The sequence below is a fragment of the Cetorhinus maximus genome, chromosome 24, assembly GCF_964194155.1.
Source record: "Cetorhinus maximus chromosome 24, sCetMax3.hap1.1, whole genome shotgun sequence".
In the NCBI taxonomy this organism is placed as follows: domain Eukaryota; kingdom Metazoa; phylum Chordata; class Chondrichthyes; order Lamniformes; family Cetorhinidae; genus Cetorhinus; species Cetorhinus maximus.
Window position 1 is genome coordinate 30,392,465 of NC_135902.1, and position 17,201 is coordinate 30,409,665.

The window sequence follows — 17,201 nt, forward strand, 5'->3', positions numbered from 1 at the left end:
TTGACATGCCTGTAGGCTGGTTAAATGCTAGTATTCCACAACAACTGGAAAATGGCTTCTCTGCAATTCAATTCACAGGCAGAAACTCCAAGCAGGAATAGCCTTAATATTTAAAGCAGTTGCCTATATGAGCGAAATTTGAATATGAGGTGCACAGATTTCACTCTACATCACAGCAGAGAATTTTTTGTTTAAACAAATTTTACTCCGTGTTCTGCACTTTGTTTGCCACTTGGCGTTTCAACAGAAAAAGCAAAGACAAGACCCAAAATACATAAACTATGAGTAATTTGAAATGCTGGCAAACATATGCATGGTTCCTTGCTCCAATATATCTACCCCAAACACTAATGATATTTAGTCAATTTCAAGTTAAGGGCTACATCCAATATTGAAAGCAATTAGCAGCAATCTGCATCACTGTCTGTACCCGAACAACCTGCTACAAATCCATCGAAAATCATGACAAATATCACCTGATAACAGTAATCCTTATGACATGTTTGGTAACTGTTCTGCAGTAAACACTATTGTACTTCCTTTTTACTCTCTGATCTTACTATGCTTTGCTTTAGCGGTGTAAAGATTAAAGCTTATCCAATTAGCCTCCCACTGATTTTGCCATGTTAATCACCTAAATCTTTGGAATGGTCACAGAGCAGTGGAGTGTGTAGATGATTTCTGATTTTTTTTGTGATCAGCTTTAACTAATTATAAGGCTTTGAGATTTGCTCAAATAGAAAAGAAAGGAATGAAATCAGAGAGCTGTGTCGCTGCCTAATAACCAGCAGCTAATCTTGCATGAACTATTGTTTCACTGCAAATTCTTTCCAGAAAAAAAACTTTCCAAGTTTCTCTGATAACTCAACCGCAGCTTTTTTCTGATACAGGCCACACATTAAGATTTACTATTTCTTTACGAGATAAAAGTCAGCAAGGGTGCATCACAACTACCTAATCATATGACAACATTTGGAATAATTACCAAATGGAATTCTTTATAAATGCAGCTAGTTTAAGTGAAAATAGCATGCAAAAGTTTTTAGGAAATGTACATAAGCTCAGTGAACAGTAGTAAAACGTAAACTATGTCATTATATCACCTCTAGGGCTTGCTGATTCCCACAGCAGTTGATGCTAAATTTGTGATTAATTGAACAAAAGGTTTCACTAAATGAAATATTTGAGCTTCTGCCAGTCTTAACCAGAATTAATTAATATACTAAAGTTCAATTTATTAGTTTAACTTTTGACAAATCTCCAGCTGTTCACCACATTCCGGGACAAACGACAGTTCAAACTTCAAATCAGTACACTTTGTTTGGCTGACCCAAATTTGGCTCCAGTTGTCTTTTACCACTGAGTAAACTCCACAGCACATTAAATAAACAATTCAGCTGCATATTAATACAGCATCCCTTGCTGAAGGCTGCATAACTTCAGGATAAGCATAATTATCCTTCACAATGGTCACTCGATAGCAATCTGGAAAGGGATCTCATCTTGATTAGGCATCAACATAGATGAACACAGTAATCCTGAAGTCAGCAAACAGGAATGTACTGATTTCAAGATTAAATATTTCACCTGTGCCATTTTCAGGAAAACATTTTCCAAAATATTAGAGACCTTTACTGATTATATGTCCACAAGGATATAAGGGGCTAATCTATCAAGGCACTGCTACAATAAGATTAGACCACATGAATAATTCACTAATGTACCAATAGCTCAGTAAAAGCTATTAAGCAAGTAGTGCGATAGGTTAGATCCAAGCTTTTCACCTCTGGGACATGGGCTCACTCTCAACCCAGAATGATGGAATAAGTTTCCTCTCAGTGTTAATTGTAAGGGTAACTCTTGTGAAATGAATTTGGACAATGTTAATTCAGTCCACAGTAGACATGGGTTTATAGCAAAAAACTATTCCTTATTTCGGTCTAATTGGCAAACTCACACAACAGCATGGTTGATAAAAACATTTTGGTGCAGTAGGGTGTGTTCATCTGACTAAGGGCCTCAAGCCCATTAAAGGGGCAGAGTAGCTTTACTCTGCATCTAACCTGTATTACATGTGATGTGGGAGCTTTTGATACCAAGACTGGGTTTATGAAATTGAACATAAAAATATTTACTATTAATAACCAAGGACTGAAAGAAATGCTAATCTGTTACCATTATAACTAATAGGTTCTTTATAAATACATTTTGATAAATGCCCCAAGCAAATCTTCCCTTAATAATTCAGCATCACGTCCAATGCAGCAGTCCTTTATTATTCTTCTGTCACACAATCAAAAGCACCTGTTCAGTTGAAAATGTCACAAGATGGATGAACAACCTCATATCTTAATGAATATTCAACAAAAGCAACCAACAATTCTTGCTACATGCTCAGATAGAAGAGGTATCAATATGCATATCAATCTTCATATATTAAAAGCCCCTTTCATTAAGATGGTTATTTTGTATTTTAAATGTTAACAGAAAGAAAGGATATTTAAACTAGCTGGAATATGAATTTGAATTATTGGGTTTATCCTGTTTGGTTGTTCTTTATGTCAATCACAACCCCTTCCCTCATCAGTGTGGCTTCAAATTTAGTTAAAATGTTGCTATTGCAAAAAAGTGAACTATATTTGGGATTTAAGGAATGTTTTGAATAAAACCTTAAATTGCGTGAACACAGAACATGAAGTATTTAATCAGTTTGTTTTTGTTTATGATAATTTTTGTTTCTTACATGATTGAAGAAGGGAAGGTTATGGGGGTGGTATCTACTAAAGTGTTTGTGAATGGGTAAACGAAAGTGACACTGATTGTTTTCAGCTCCATTGTCCTTCAAGGTTGCTGGAACCTGTTTCCCAACACAAGCCACCACACCCCTCCAAACATGTTTCCAGCCCCTCTCTGCCCTCTCTCAAGGGCAGAATCTTCGGCTCGGCGAGCAGAGGCGGGGCCCGCTTGCTGAGGCATAAAATGATGCGCGGTGATGTCCGGTGTGCATCCCAATGTCACCACATGTCATTCCAGTTTTCAGTTCGGCAGGCGTGCACCTGAGTCGGCTGCACGCCTGCCGAACCATCAAAGGCCTATTAAGGCCAGTTAACTATCAACTGAAACAATTAACTGAGCTGCCCGTCCAACCTTAAGGTTGGCCGGTAGGCAAAGAGCCCAGGTGGTCTTCGCATTTATCACGAAACCTCATCCATGGGCGGCATGAGGTTTCATGAAGGTTTTTAAAATCTTATAAAAATTTTTAATAAAATGAATAGACATGTTCCAGCTCATGTGACAGTTTCACATGAGGGGACATGTCTTTTAATTTTTTTTTTCTTTTATTAAATTTTTTGGAATTTAAACTAATCTCCCTGAGGCAGCTCTGTGCCTCAGGGAGATTTCTGCGCTCTTTCGCAGGCCTGACTCACCTGGGCAGGCCCTAGTTGGCCCGCCCACATAAAATGATGGCGCCCAGTTGATTGCGGGCGGCAATCGGTTGTGCGCATGCCCGCTCCCGCCCAACCCCCCCCCACCCCCCTGCCCAGCCAACGGGGTGAAAATTCTAGCGATTGCACTAGAGAGAGTGCAGAGGAGATGCTGCCTGGGCTGGAGAGTTTTAGTTATGAGGAGAGATTGGATAGACTGGGGTTATTTTCTTTGGAACAGAGGAGATTGAGGGGGAACATGAGTAAGGTGTGTAAAATTATAAAGGGCATAGATAGGGTAGACAGGAAGGAACTTTTCCCTTCCCCTTGGTGGAGGGATCAATGACCAGGGGGCATAGATTTAAGGTAAGGGGCAGGAGGTTTCGAGGGGATGTGAAGAAGAATTTTTTCACCCTGAGGGTGGTGGGAATCTGGAACTCGCTGCCTGAAAGGGTGGTAGAGGTAGAAACGCTCATAATATTTAAGAATGTTATAAGACGTATTTGGATGTGCACTTGTGATGCCATGGCATACAAGGCTATGGGCCTAGTGCTGGAAAATGGGATTAGAATAGTTAGGTACTTGTTTGACCGGCACAGACTCGATGGGCCGTAGGACTCTGTGCTGTAGACCTCTATGACTCTAAGTCTTCCTTGACCACAGATGCCTTTCTCCAAGATTCATCATCCAAACTCCTGCTTCCAGGTCTGCTCTCGTGGTGTTCACGATTCCCAAGACTGCCGTCCTAATGCTTACAGATCTTAGAATCCTCCCTTTCCAAAGCTTTTAGTTCGATGTGTCTTCTCCTAGTGATCCTACCACCTATCCCACTGCTCCCTAAATGCTGTTCACTATCTCTATCACTTCTCTATCCCATGACATCTTACCTGGTTCCCTCAAACTCAATGACTTTCTTAAAATCTATTTCCAGACCTAACTGGTTCCATTCACAGTGCTCCCAAATTCTAGTTGGCCCCAACATTAGTAAATCAGCATTCCTTATAACACTACTTGGTTTAGTGTGTCCAGTTCTGGGCACTGCACTTCAGGAAGGATGTGAAGGTATTAGAGAGGGTGCAGAAAAGATTCACGAGAATGGTTCTTAGAATGAGGAACTTCAGTTATGAAGATAGAATGGTGAAGTTAAGACTGCTTTCCTTAGAGAAAAGAAGTGAGGGGTCTGGACAGAGAAGGTAGGGAGAAACTGTTTCCACTCATGAAAGGATCAACAATGAGAGGGCACAGGTTTAAAGGTAATTAGTAAAAGAGATGAGGAGAAACTTTTTTAAGCGGCATGCGGTTTGGAATGTACTGCCTGGGAGTGTGATTCAATTGAAACATTCAAAAGGGAATTTGACAGTTATCTGAAAATGAAGAATGTGCAGGGTTACAGGGGGAAGGTGGGGGAATGGTGCTAGGTGAGTTGCTCATTCAGAGAACCAATGCAGAAATGATGGGTCAAATGGCCACCTTCTGAGCCGTAACAACTCTGTGATTCTGTGTGACACCTCTGTTCTTATAAACTTAACAAGAGCAACACCATGGCATGAGAACTCGTGTAGCTATATCTTTCCAAAATGTGTGCACTTCCTGTATACAAAACTTACTTCATATTGTAACTTTTTGTCAAGATTATTAACATTTTGCACTATAAATTTCTATTTCCATATTTATAATCGAGGTCACCTATGGAAAAATAATTAAATTATAAAATCTTGCAGGATTGTTCACTTCCTGTCTGGTACAATTCGGACAATTTAAAACTTGCAGAATTACTCATTTCCTGTCTGGTACAATTTGGACAGTTTAATTCAAACTGCTATGTTATACTTTAAAAATTATAAAAGAAACATAAGCAGGCATTTACAAGTGCAGAAAGTTATTCCACGACAGAAAGTACAAGGTTTGCGAGCTTTTCAAGAAACTTAGGGTTCTTATTCCAGCCTGAAGAGCAACTCATCTTTGAATGAGTTCATGTCGTGTTTGTCATCAAGCAGCTTTCTATGACTTTAAAAGGACACATATTTTAGCAGTGGGACAATACACTGTATTTGATATGGTATAATGTTCTTCTCATTTTAAAACAGCACTTTCTCTGATTTAACAAAATCGGCACCAGGGGAGATCAGGCAACTATACAAAAAACGTCCTGTAACTTCCGGAGGAGTGGCAGTTGAGTCAAATTGCCACTCCGCTCGTAGTTTTGAAATTCAGCTCCTCTTATCTTGTCAGACCTTCCAACTCAGGCCAGACGAGCTTTGTGTAGTGCAGCGTGCTCTCGGAGCCGAGAGTCGAGATCAGCTCAGTTGCAGGTAGGAATGCCACGCTCCCTTTTTAAGACACTAGCTGCCATAAACCAGGTAAATTCAAAGGTCCAGCCAAGTTTAAAGGTCTTTGGCAAGCCAAGGAGAAGGTAAATGTATAAGGTAAGTGGATAGGATTTGGGGGTGCTGGGTCAGGTCAGGGGGGCGCAATCGAGAGTCGGGTGTCAGGGGTTGGGGGGAGGGGAAAATCAGGTGTTGGGGGTGGGATGGTCGAGTCGGGTCTAGGGTGGGCAGTTGGGGGTCAGGTCAGGCTTGGGGGGCAGGGGGGAAAGAGTCGGGTCAGGCTTGGACGGCAGGGGGGAAAGAGTCGGGTCAGGCTTGGATGGCAGGGGGGAAAGAGTCGGGTCAGAGGGAGTCATGGGGGTGGGGAGTCCCGTGTTGGGTCGGGTGTAGTCCCATGGAAGGTCGGGGGGTGGGGGGGGGTATTCTGGGGGTGGTAGTGGGAGGGGTGAGAGGTGTCCTGTGGTGGGGGTGGGGAATTCCCATTGGGGGGCATCAGGGTGGGTCAGTGCTAAAGTTACCCAGAACCTACAAGTGGTTTTAAATTTTAAATTCTTCTAACTATTTCTGGATAATTATTGATGTCACACTTTCAGAACCATCCGAAGTTCGCGATTTAAATCACATTTTCGGGTTGTTCCCATTGCAGGGCAACTGTTCTCTACAAACAGCTTGTGCATAATCTTCATAGCCAAAAGATGTCATAGTAATAATCATTATTATGTTCTTGGAATGGAGGAAGCTATCTATGACACACCATAATTTATTTCTAATGATTGCTAGTATGATTGGGCATTCACAGTGAATGCCAGGACTTGCTATTTGCAAGTCCATGCCCATGTCCTACCTATCTTCCTCCCAATCCAGCAATGGCATAGGTCTCAGTAATTAATCATGAAGCAGAAAAGGAGAGTTATGAATGCAAATGTGGATTTGATCATTTTTTGTATGAAAACAAGGTAAAATATGATTTTTTCAAACTTTGAGACAAAGGACTTGACAAATTAAATATGTAAACATGTTCAACATTATGCAACTTCAGGTTAGATGCAGATTCAGTTGCAATGATCCTGTGCACCTCCCCTCTTACATCAAAGCAATGTCTGATTCACCATGAGATACACCACAGCGGAACTACCAGTTATGTAAAACAAGTTCCAATTTTGGCATTAGAGCTGTATATACTGTAGAAGTACCTTAATATTTATGCAATTATCTAGAGTCATGAGAAATTCTGCTGCCCATATCCTACCTCACATCTAGTTTTGTTTATCAATTACCCCCCACCCCAGGCTGCTGACCTACATTGGTCCCCAAAGCCCCGAATGTAAAATTCTCATCCTCATGTTTCCTTGCCTCTGTCTATCTCTGTAACCCCTCTCCAGGACTACAATTATGAGAACTCTGCATTCACCACTTCCTTCATTCTACTTTGAGCACCCATCCATGTCTAGGCCAGGGCTTCTCAACTGAGGGTCCATAAGGAGGTTTCAGAGCATCCACTGAAACATATCATCTTGTGTGCAGGACAAAGATTATCGCCAATTTTAAAAAAACACTTAAACCAAATGATCAAGTTCCAAGTGCAAGCCTCCTTCAACACTAAATAATCTCTATATGATTGGCCAGTTTTTAGCCCATTGAGAAGTGTACTGAGGAAGTGAATTGGCCTCAGTGCTTGCAACTCAGAGTAATGGAGGGATCTCCTTTGTCGATCTGCTGTAAAAGTCGATTAGCCGGAACACCCATCACATAAAGTGATGGAGACAAGTTTCTGTTGAGGCACTCTTGGGGAATCTGACTGGTCAGATCACCAGATTCACACTGAGAAGGAGCAGCGTTTAATCAAGGATCTCAGGGGGCAAGAAGGGAAGATTCTAAAAACAATGGAGGAAAATGTTTGAGAAATTCAAAAGAATTCAAATTCTATTTAGGAGAAATTCATCAGAACTGAGGAAAGCTTTTTGCCCTGCAATATTAACTCTGTTTTTCTCTGCATAGATACTGCCTGATCTGTTGACTATTTGCAGCATTTTCTGTTCTCATTTCAGGTTCTCAGCATCTGCAGTATTTTGCTTTCAAATGCAAGTAGGTGTAATTTTTGAAATCACATTTGTTTGTTTCGTCTTTGCGCCGCACCACAATTCAACAGAAACCATTCTTTTGGATCTTTAAAATGAGATTGAAATTTAGAGTCTATTAGTGTTTACTTATGGGCATTTTTCTTCTGTTGATTAATAGCTTGTTAAAATAGGAATGAGGCTGCCTCATTGACTCATTTGAATTTCACATTAGTCTTGGCTGAATTTGAACACAAAATAAAAAAATGTGGTCTATTCCATGAATCACACCGTTTCCTCTTACTTACATGTATGTTCAAAAAGAAGTTAATGTAGGATAACAAGGATAAGTAGCAAGCTTCTGTTATCTTTCTTTCTAATAAGCTAAGTATTATTGGATCAGTTCCAAACATCCAGTTTACTATTCCAAATGTATTGAAACATTCGCACCATACCAACTTGACAAAATGGAAGATGGAATATTGAAATCTCCATTTGTACACAGAGGATTTGAAAAAAAAATTTGTAACCACTTCACATATATTCAGCACTCTCAGCTTCAGCTTTTGAAGAATTTTGCAGTCAAGCATCAAGCCCCTGACCACATCAATATCTATATCACATTCACAATTTCCAGAGACAAGAGAACTGGAGGGTACGTTAAATGTCAATTTGGCTCAATGGTGCCTGAGGCAAAAGGTTGTGGGGTCAAGTCCCACTCCATCACTTAAGCACATAATGTACAGTGATGCTTTTTACAACTCTGAGGGAGTGTTGCATTGCCTGAGACATCTGCTTTCAGAGTTGTTATATTGAGGCCCCAACTGTTTTACAGGTGATCATTAAAGATCCCATGGTACTATTTGAAGACGGAAACAATAGCTCTCCTGGTTAACATTTCTCTCTCCTTCAACACCATGATAAAAAAAGTTAACCCATTATTTATCCAATTGATATTTGTGGACCTAAGTGGTGGCAAACTGCTTATTGCATTTGCCCCCATAATTACATAGAATTAACAGTACAGTAAGAGGCATTCAATCTGACACGTCTACATCAGTGTTTATGCTTCGCATGAGCCTCTTCCCACCTTACTTCATCTCAACCTATCAACGTATTGTCACGGACAAAATTTATATGTTTTCTTACTGTCCGTGAACAATGTGTTTTGTATGTGATGTGTGTGTATTTTCTTATCCTCAGGGCTGTTGTCCCAATTTAAATAATTCCAGCAGCAAGCTTCTTTTGAGAGTTTTGAAAATAAAGAAGGGTATTTATTATCATACACTTGCCCGGCAGGTTTAAAAATGCAACGTCTCACTCATTCAACTCACCCACACTACCGCTCACACAAAAATTAGATACAGATGACGAAAAAATTAATACGATTACAAAGTATAACTGTCTCAGTATCTTTTTTTGTGGCAGGCCTGTAATTTCTTAGATGAGTTGATGCTTTTAGTTGAAGTGAAGGTCTAGTATGCAGAGGATTCTCAGTAAGCTGCAAGGCTTCTTGTAGTTGAATTTCCAGGAAGTTGGTTCTCAGGTGAACTTAAAGATGGAACAGGATAAGGGGAGTCCATCTCCCACTTTAAAAGTATTGCTGTTTATTAACTTGGCTGCTTGGTTGACTGTAGCTGGTTCAATGGCTTTCTGGTATCACTCTGTCTCTGCAGAGCTAATTCTTGCTATTTTAAAAACAGGCAACAACATGGCTGACTCACCCATGTGACTTATTACACGTCCAAAGCCCTTTTCCAAATAAGGTGGATGCTCAGGCTAATAAACATCCCAAGTTTGTCACTTGACACTGAAATTTATCCAGTCTGGGTTCGGGTGATGAGCCATCATGGGAGGTCAATGGGGACCCATTCACATTTGTTTAATACACATTGAGTTTCGACATGTCTTTTGTCCACGGTGAACCAGAAAGATGAGTGATGAGATGGAATGCTATAGTCCTTCTGTTGACATTCCATCCTTAAACAAAGGGGTGTGCGAATTTCCTGGACGGCTGTGAATGTCCATATTTAATTAGGTATTTGCTTGAGTTTCAGGATTGTCTGAAGCTGATACTGCCAAAGGTCAAATGATTTGCAGTGGCCATTTTAACAGTCTGTTTTTCGTCAAAATTTTGAAGTATTCATAATATAGTGCAGCATGACAATATCCTTCTATTCCTTTCTCCCTCATTGAGCTAAGTGGTTTCTCCTTAAATCCATCTATGCTATTCACTTTAATGGCTCCATGCGGTAGCAGGTTCCACATCCCAAACATTCTCCGAATAAAGCAGCAAACAACAGTAGCTACATTTCAAATGTAATTCATTGGTTGTGAAGTGGTTTGGGATGTTCTGAGCACATGAATTACATTGTATAAATTCAAAATCTATTTTTGTTTTCAATTTGAACCAAAGCATTGGTTCTTCTAGATTCTGTGCACCAAGCTCTGTACTAACCAGACACTAGTGAGGATAATTTACTACAGGTATCAAAATATTACTTAATAAAGAACAAAGCTATTTAACTACATTTGTATGATAACAAAAGTTTTCAAATAATGCACTGCAGCACGCCCAAACTGAAAATAAATTTTCCAATTAAAGAAAATTCAATGCAAATCATACCTCATCAGACCAGGCTCTGTGCCATCGTTCTTGAAGGATGTTTGAAGTTGTCGCTCTCTCGTTAACAAATCGTCCATTAAATTTTGACGCCTGTCTGCTTCAAACTGTGTACTGAATATGAATTATTAAGGAATTTCCTTTCTTTTATAGTCTCTCCCTCTGTTTATAAAGACCAGGATCCCTTTTTGAAAGTAGCCTTCTTTCTCAGCTTGTCCTGCGTCCTTCAAAGATTTCTGTACATATATCCCACAGATCTTTCTGTTCCAACACCCCCTTTAAAACTGTTCCATTTATAGATGCACTAAATCAAGTTAAGCTTAAATTTTGTACTGTGCAGGTTACTTGTCCTTCAATTAACGATCAGGATTTTTGTGGCCATTATTTAAAGCAAGTTCTGAATGTACACAATCCACTATTAGCAGAATTTCACTTTGAGTTAATTTTGCACTCATGCCCTCTAATTCTATAACCACACTTTAAATAATGTGATCATTTTGAATTTGAAAGATCTGTATACACCCAACTATTTTTTTTCATTAAACGAAAGCCAAAAACACAAGCAAATGTACACATCAGTAGCACTGTCTCACAGTTTATCATGTCTTCTGTGCTTCTCAGGTGCACATTTTTCTTTTAAGTATCAGTTATTTTTGTATCAACCCACAAGCTTAGTTTTGTATTTTAGCTTTATTTTAAAAAATAAACAAGTTTCCTTAAAGGGATTAGATTTCAGCTGGTATGACGTGTATAAAACTCACTCTAATAGCTTACCTATAGCTTACCACCAGCATAGAAACAAAAGCTGTTAGAAAGCATTAGTTTCAATTTCTGTATAGGCACAGAGACAGTGCACTTCTTTTACATTTCACTACATCATCTTTCACAGCATTTTAAAAGCAATTATTTTGGTAAAATATCTACACAGGTTACTTAGTCATGATCTTTTGCTACACCTTCAATAAAGAGATAGTACCCATTACTTATTTTATGTATGAAATATATAAATATTTCAGTTTATCTAACATTTAATTTCCTGAACGTCCACAGCCATGAAAGAGAATAGGTTTTAGAAGGATACATCTGCCGTGTCGACAAACTTCGCAACAAAGAATCCTTCAGCTGGCTAATCTGTTCTTCGAGCCTCTGTAGAGATGTCCGAATTGTCGCATTCAGCTGGAATGGGGAAAAAGGGACAAAATAAAATACTGACTTCAACTCCACATTTTAAAACCATTCATCAATATTTCAACAAACACGATCATGTAAAAACAACAGAATATCTGAAAGAAACCTTCAAAAAAGCCTTCAGTCTTTTGAGTGAATATATTCCATTTCTAAGTATTTTTTGCCATTTGGCACCTACCAAGTAGTAGACCAAAATAAACAAACAAGAAATTTGAATAATCTTTTCAAAATTTAAAGAACCCACACAACTAGCCATTGCATGCTCAACCTTTCAACTCTTTCAGATTGTTTTTTTGGCAATCAGTAACAAATGATCTCAACCAGCTACATTAATAACCCATCCCCCAAACACCCCCATTGACTCACAATAGAAGTGCAAATGGGCAGAGAGGATGCCATCTTTGCTCAGGCAGAATAACATTCATGTGCATATACTCCTATCTTTCCCACAGGAGAAAGAAAGTGATAGCACAAACCACCTAATAAATCAAGTGCCTTCAACCTGAAATCAACACTTGAGCAAATAAATCAATTTAAGCAACACACATAAAATATCATCAAGATGCAATTTTCTGGACGAAAATATAAAACTTTTCATTTTATGTTGCAACAATTCATCCCAAAAAATGCAATACATTCAAATCAATAAACAATAATATATATATATTTCTCTTTTTGATGCATACTTTTGAGATGAATCAGAATTTTTTTGGTTTCTCAATTTGAAAGTTAAATGAAATTTCACTAAAATGAAATAATTTGAACAACAAAAGCTCATTTCAGGAAAAAAATGGAAAGTTATGTGCATGATCAACAAGAGATTAAATGTCCACTTAACAGAAACAACAGGATAAATAATGTAGCCTCAGTGTTTTCGTCTCAGACATAGTAGAGAATGACTTATGTGATAACCTAAATAATGCATTCAAAATTACGAGTTTAAGGTGTAACATCTTCATAGTTAGAACCAAGTTTAAATTTTAAAATTGTCTTAAAATGGAAGGTAGCTCCATCAGTCAGTATTACCAAAAGCAAATGATTGCTCGTTAACTTCATTCCTTTGGTTTTCAAATTTTCCTCTTCATAAATGATCATTTACAGTTCTTATCCATAAGGCTACTTCTCCTCTTGATTGGTATCCCAGTACCACTTGATATGAAGTTATACTGACCCCTGGTGTATTTCCTGAATTCAGAATAAAGACTTTTGATCTTCATTATCTGTTTCCTAATTTACGCTTTTTTCTCCCTCTGCTATCACATTAATTAAATGCTACTATTTTATCAAGGTCATTTTTCAAAGACTGCCTAAAGCTTTCACCTATTTAACAGGTGTCCTGCATTATGTTTAAAGCTCTTAACAGAAAAAACAAAATTCCTCACGTATGTTGCTATCTACTTTCACATCAAGTATTTCTGTCCCAAAAAGTACAGAACAAATATTGTAGCATAAGGCCAGGTTTTGCTGTAGCAGGCCACCTAATGGCTTCAGTGGACAAAAACATTTTGAGCTAAGTGGCATGAAGTGCAAACTGATAACAGCACAGCGAGGGAAACAGGGCATCTAGGACTTGAGCAAACATGGCACCAACGGAGTGACTCCATAAGGAATTAGATGTAAGGGTTGGGAAATAAGCAGTGAAAAGACTGATAAGGAGGGTGAATTAAAGGAGTGAATCAAATGTCAAATCAGGGCAAGATAGGGAAAGAAAGATTGGATTAGTACAGGGAGAGAAGAGAGACAGCAAGGAATGATATGATTTTTTTTTTAAAATTGACATTGAATGCAAGTTTGATTTTGACTTTAAGGGGCCTTTCTAAAATATTTTCTAGCCTGAATTAAAAAGAGTGTGAAAGTGAGCACACTGGCACTTCATAGCCAGTCACCCACAAACTGCCACATAACAGCTAGTATTCCGGGAGTTTGCGTCTTACACAAACTCTCACAGTACACAATGTTTTTTTTAAATTTTCTATCTTTCAAGGAGGAACAGTTAAGTTCATGACTATTATGAATCTGCAGTATGTAAATTACTTCTGTTCACTTATTCATTTACTATTTAATAAATTATTTGGTCATTTATGTCCTGAGCCCCAGTGAATGTTTTCTTCAACTCATTTCCTAAGTCAAGAAAAATCAGGTGAGAACACGTGATACAAACAATAAGTCAAAATACAGAATGGCGATGAACATTTTCTGTATGTTCCTACTACAAATAACCCAATATCCAGAGAACATAAAAAAATAGGTTTTCTATGCAGGACTTTTCACCTGTTCTCAACAGGTAATGATCATTTTTTTTACTGGATCCTGAACTCAATCACAACTTGAACTGGTTATTAAATTAATTAGTCATTTTATTAATGCCCAAAAGACAAACACTGTTCAGTTTGTTCTCTGTCTGAAAACAAAAATTACGAAATCTTGGAAGGTTTCTACTAGTCCTAGTGGATATGTTCTGGGATGACAATGTAAATGCACAGTCAGATTTAACATCAAATTACATGAATGGAAAGCTGCAAATGCAGAACAGACCATCGAGTTAAGTAACTGTAAAAATAAGTGGCTGGATGTAATTTGTTTGGATGTGCATGAGGACATCTAGTGTCCATGACTAGGAAGGCAGGCATGATACAATCAGGCCAAAACATTTTCATGATGTACTACTGGAGTGGCACTCCTAAACCAGAAAGTTGGCCTTACAGCAAGTGGGGATTTTTCGGTGTAGGCACTGTAAATCACAGGGTAGGGGGAGAAATCATTAGACTGGTAATTTCAGTTACATGCAATGCAATTCGGGGCTATAATCAACCACAATGTTCCCAATTTTTACTTGCGATTTCAGAAACTACTTCAAATTCATACTAGAATAATGTAAGACTTAAGCAAGATGACTGGTCCATTTTTGCTAAAAACAGAACCACAGCAAAAGTATCACAAGCACAGAAAAATCAAAGAATCATAGAATGGCTACAGTACAATTCGGCCTTCATGCCTGTGCCAGAAAAGTCAGGTATATAAATGATATCTTCACAGAGGATTTTAACACCAAGCAAACCTGAAGTTAAAACTAACTGTCTTTCATCCGCCTGGCATAATTATCCTGGATACAAATTTAGCTCAACGTATCTTTTTAAATGGGTGATCAATATCATATTTTCTTTTACTGAAGTATGTAGATTCTGCTATTTACAAATTCTCTAAATTACAGGCCCAACCATCTCATCACTCTATCTATGGGGTTACTGCAATAAGATGACAATAGAAAAATGATTAAAATCTAAAACTACTACATGGTAAATTCTATCCTAGTTTTTTTTAAACAGCAAAAATCCAACAAGAAATAGTTCAGAACAGATATTATAACTGTGTTGTCCTAACTGGCGCAAGTAAAATCAACATTTAGCCATTAGATTTGAAAAGCAATTTGTATTGCATGGGGCTGTGGAGCACAGAGTGATCAGGGAACAGAGCACTTGATAAACAAATTGTTAATTTGGGAATTTGATGCAAGTGGGATCTCTCTGGTAAGGATTCCTCAAGCTGTAATTTGGTTTAATATTTAGAGTTTGAACTGGGATCAGTGTTCTGGCAAATTATAGAGCTAAGGCTGTGGATTGTGCTCTAAACTAAAACGGCCAGGGAGGAATCAGGTGAAGGGAGATTTAGAAATGTGAAAAGTTGAGGCATTAGAGCAGTGTAGTGATTTGGATAAAGACAAGCTGAGTGGGACAGGAAGGGACAGAGATTTTAATGGTAATAATGCAACAGCAAATAAGCTTTACGCAAAGAACTACGTAAAAAATAAAATTAAAGGCTCTTCATCTTAACGTGCAAAGCATTCGTAATAAGATAGATAACTAATATCACAAATAAAGATAGTAGTTGAGATCTAGTCACCATTACAGACATAATTAAAAGGTGTAAGAAATGGGTGTGCAATAACCTTAAAATCTCAAGAAATTTATTGATCATAGAAACAGCTCTCTCTCACTCACTCCCTTATTAAGAAATATTCCACTGAACCCTACTGGGCTGACAAACACAGGAAAGCGCAGGCCTGTCTTCTCTGCCAAGGACATGATTCTAGCACAGGTTCTAAAACAAGACATTCCTAAACCTGGTAAGGTTGAATCTCATGATTCAAACATAAATCAACTATTTGAGTCGAGGTTAAACAGGATATCCTAGCAAGCAATAAGCCATGAGATGGCTTCATGGACTTTAGACCGAGATGGGAGGGATTCCCTTGAATATCTGTTGCTTGCTAAGGGATAACTGAATAAGAGGTTGGCATTGAGCTCCTAGAAATCAGGTTTATAAACAGGATCACAATAGGAAAAAAAATCAGTTTGGACAGGAAAGAGCTTTTCAAAGTGGAACCAGGCTGGCTTTAGCCTAACGCATTTGCTAACTTAAGATGACCAAGGGCAGAAGAGACTGCCACCTCCAGCCACAGAGATCAACTTCATCCATCTGTTTGTCTGAACTGGGATCAGTAGTTTATTCTGAGGAATTTGTCACCACCAGCCAACGAGATCAACATTCTTCTGCTTTGGTCAAGCATTCATCTGTTCAGGGACGAGTAAAACATTCTCACCTTTCTGCCTATTTAGCTTATGTATCACATCAAAACTGTTGGTTCTTAATAAAATGCTTTAAAATCACCTATGACTTTGATCCCCTTCTTGGGGAATTTGTGACTTCCTGACCAAATCTGACAACAAGGTTGGGAAATAAATATTCCAGCTAACTCAACATCTTGAAAAGACAGGCAGAATGGAAAAGGATGAGGAGTAATCATGATCAAAAAGGACGATGTAAGGACAGTAACAGAAAGGATCTTGGCTCAGAAGATCAGGAAGTAGAATCAGTATGGGTGGAGATTAGGAATAATGATGGTCAGAAAATGCTAGTGGGAATAGTTTATAGGTGACCTTACAGTGGTTATACCAATGGACAGAGTATTAAGCAAGAAATAATTGAAATTTGCAACAAAGGCAACACAATAATTGTGGAGGTCTTACATTTAGACTGGACCAAACAAATTGGCAAAGGTAATCTGGAAGAATTGTAAAATACTTCGCCACAGTTTCCTCAAACAATACATTGTGGAACAAATGAAGGATAAAGCTATTTTAGGTCTAGTATTGTGTGTTGAGACAGGTTTATTTTCATGGCAAAAGATCCTCTGGGAAAAAGTGATCATAAATACATCTGAATTCCACATTAAGTTTGAAAGCCTCTACTCCAGTCCAAAACAAGAATCTTAAACTTTAACAAAGCTAATTACATAGGTTTGAGGGGACAGCTGGTTAAGGTTGATTAGGTAAATAGACTAAAAGATGTGGTGGGAAATAAAACAGTGGGGGAAGCATTTAAAGAGGCAATTCAAAATGCTCAATAAAAATATATCCCATTGAAAAACAAAAGCTCAATCTTCAGAGATCCATCCATGGCAAACTAGAGAAGCTAAGGATAGTATTAGATTTAAAAAGAGGCTTATAATGTTGTGAAGTTTTGTAGTATGCCTGGAGATTAGGAGAGTTTTAGAAACCAGCAAAGGGTGACCAAAAAGTTG

At 38.3% G+C, this 17,201-nt stretch overlaps 1 protein-coding gene across 5 annotated transcripts in view; it reads right to left on the reverse strand.

Annotated features, from left to right (window-relative positions):
• Nucleotides 1-17,201, reverse strand: part of stx8 (syntaxin 8) — a 178,755-nt gene that overhangs the window by 149,505 nt on the left and 12,049 nt on the right. For all 5 annotated transcript variants that reach the window (XM_078570944.1, XM_078570943.1, XM_078570941.1 and 2 more), the window contains exons 3-4: nucleotides 11,514-11,608; nucleotides 10,436-10,546 (exon numbers count right to left, since the gene is read on the reverse strand). In XM_078570944.1, coding sequence (XP_078427070.1) covers nucleotides 10,436-10,546; nucleotides 11,514-11,608 — 206 coding nt within the window. The remainder of the gene's footprint in view (nucleotides 1-10,435; nucleotides 10,547-11,513; nucleotides 11,609-17,201) is intronic.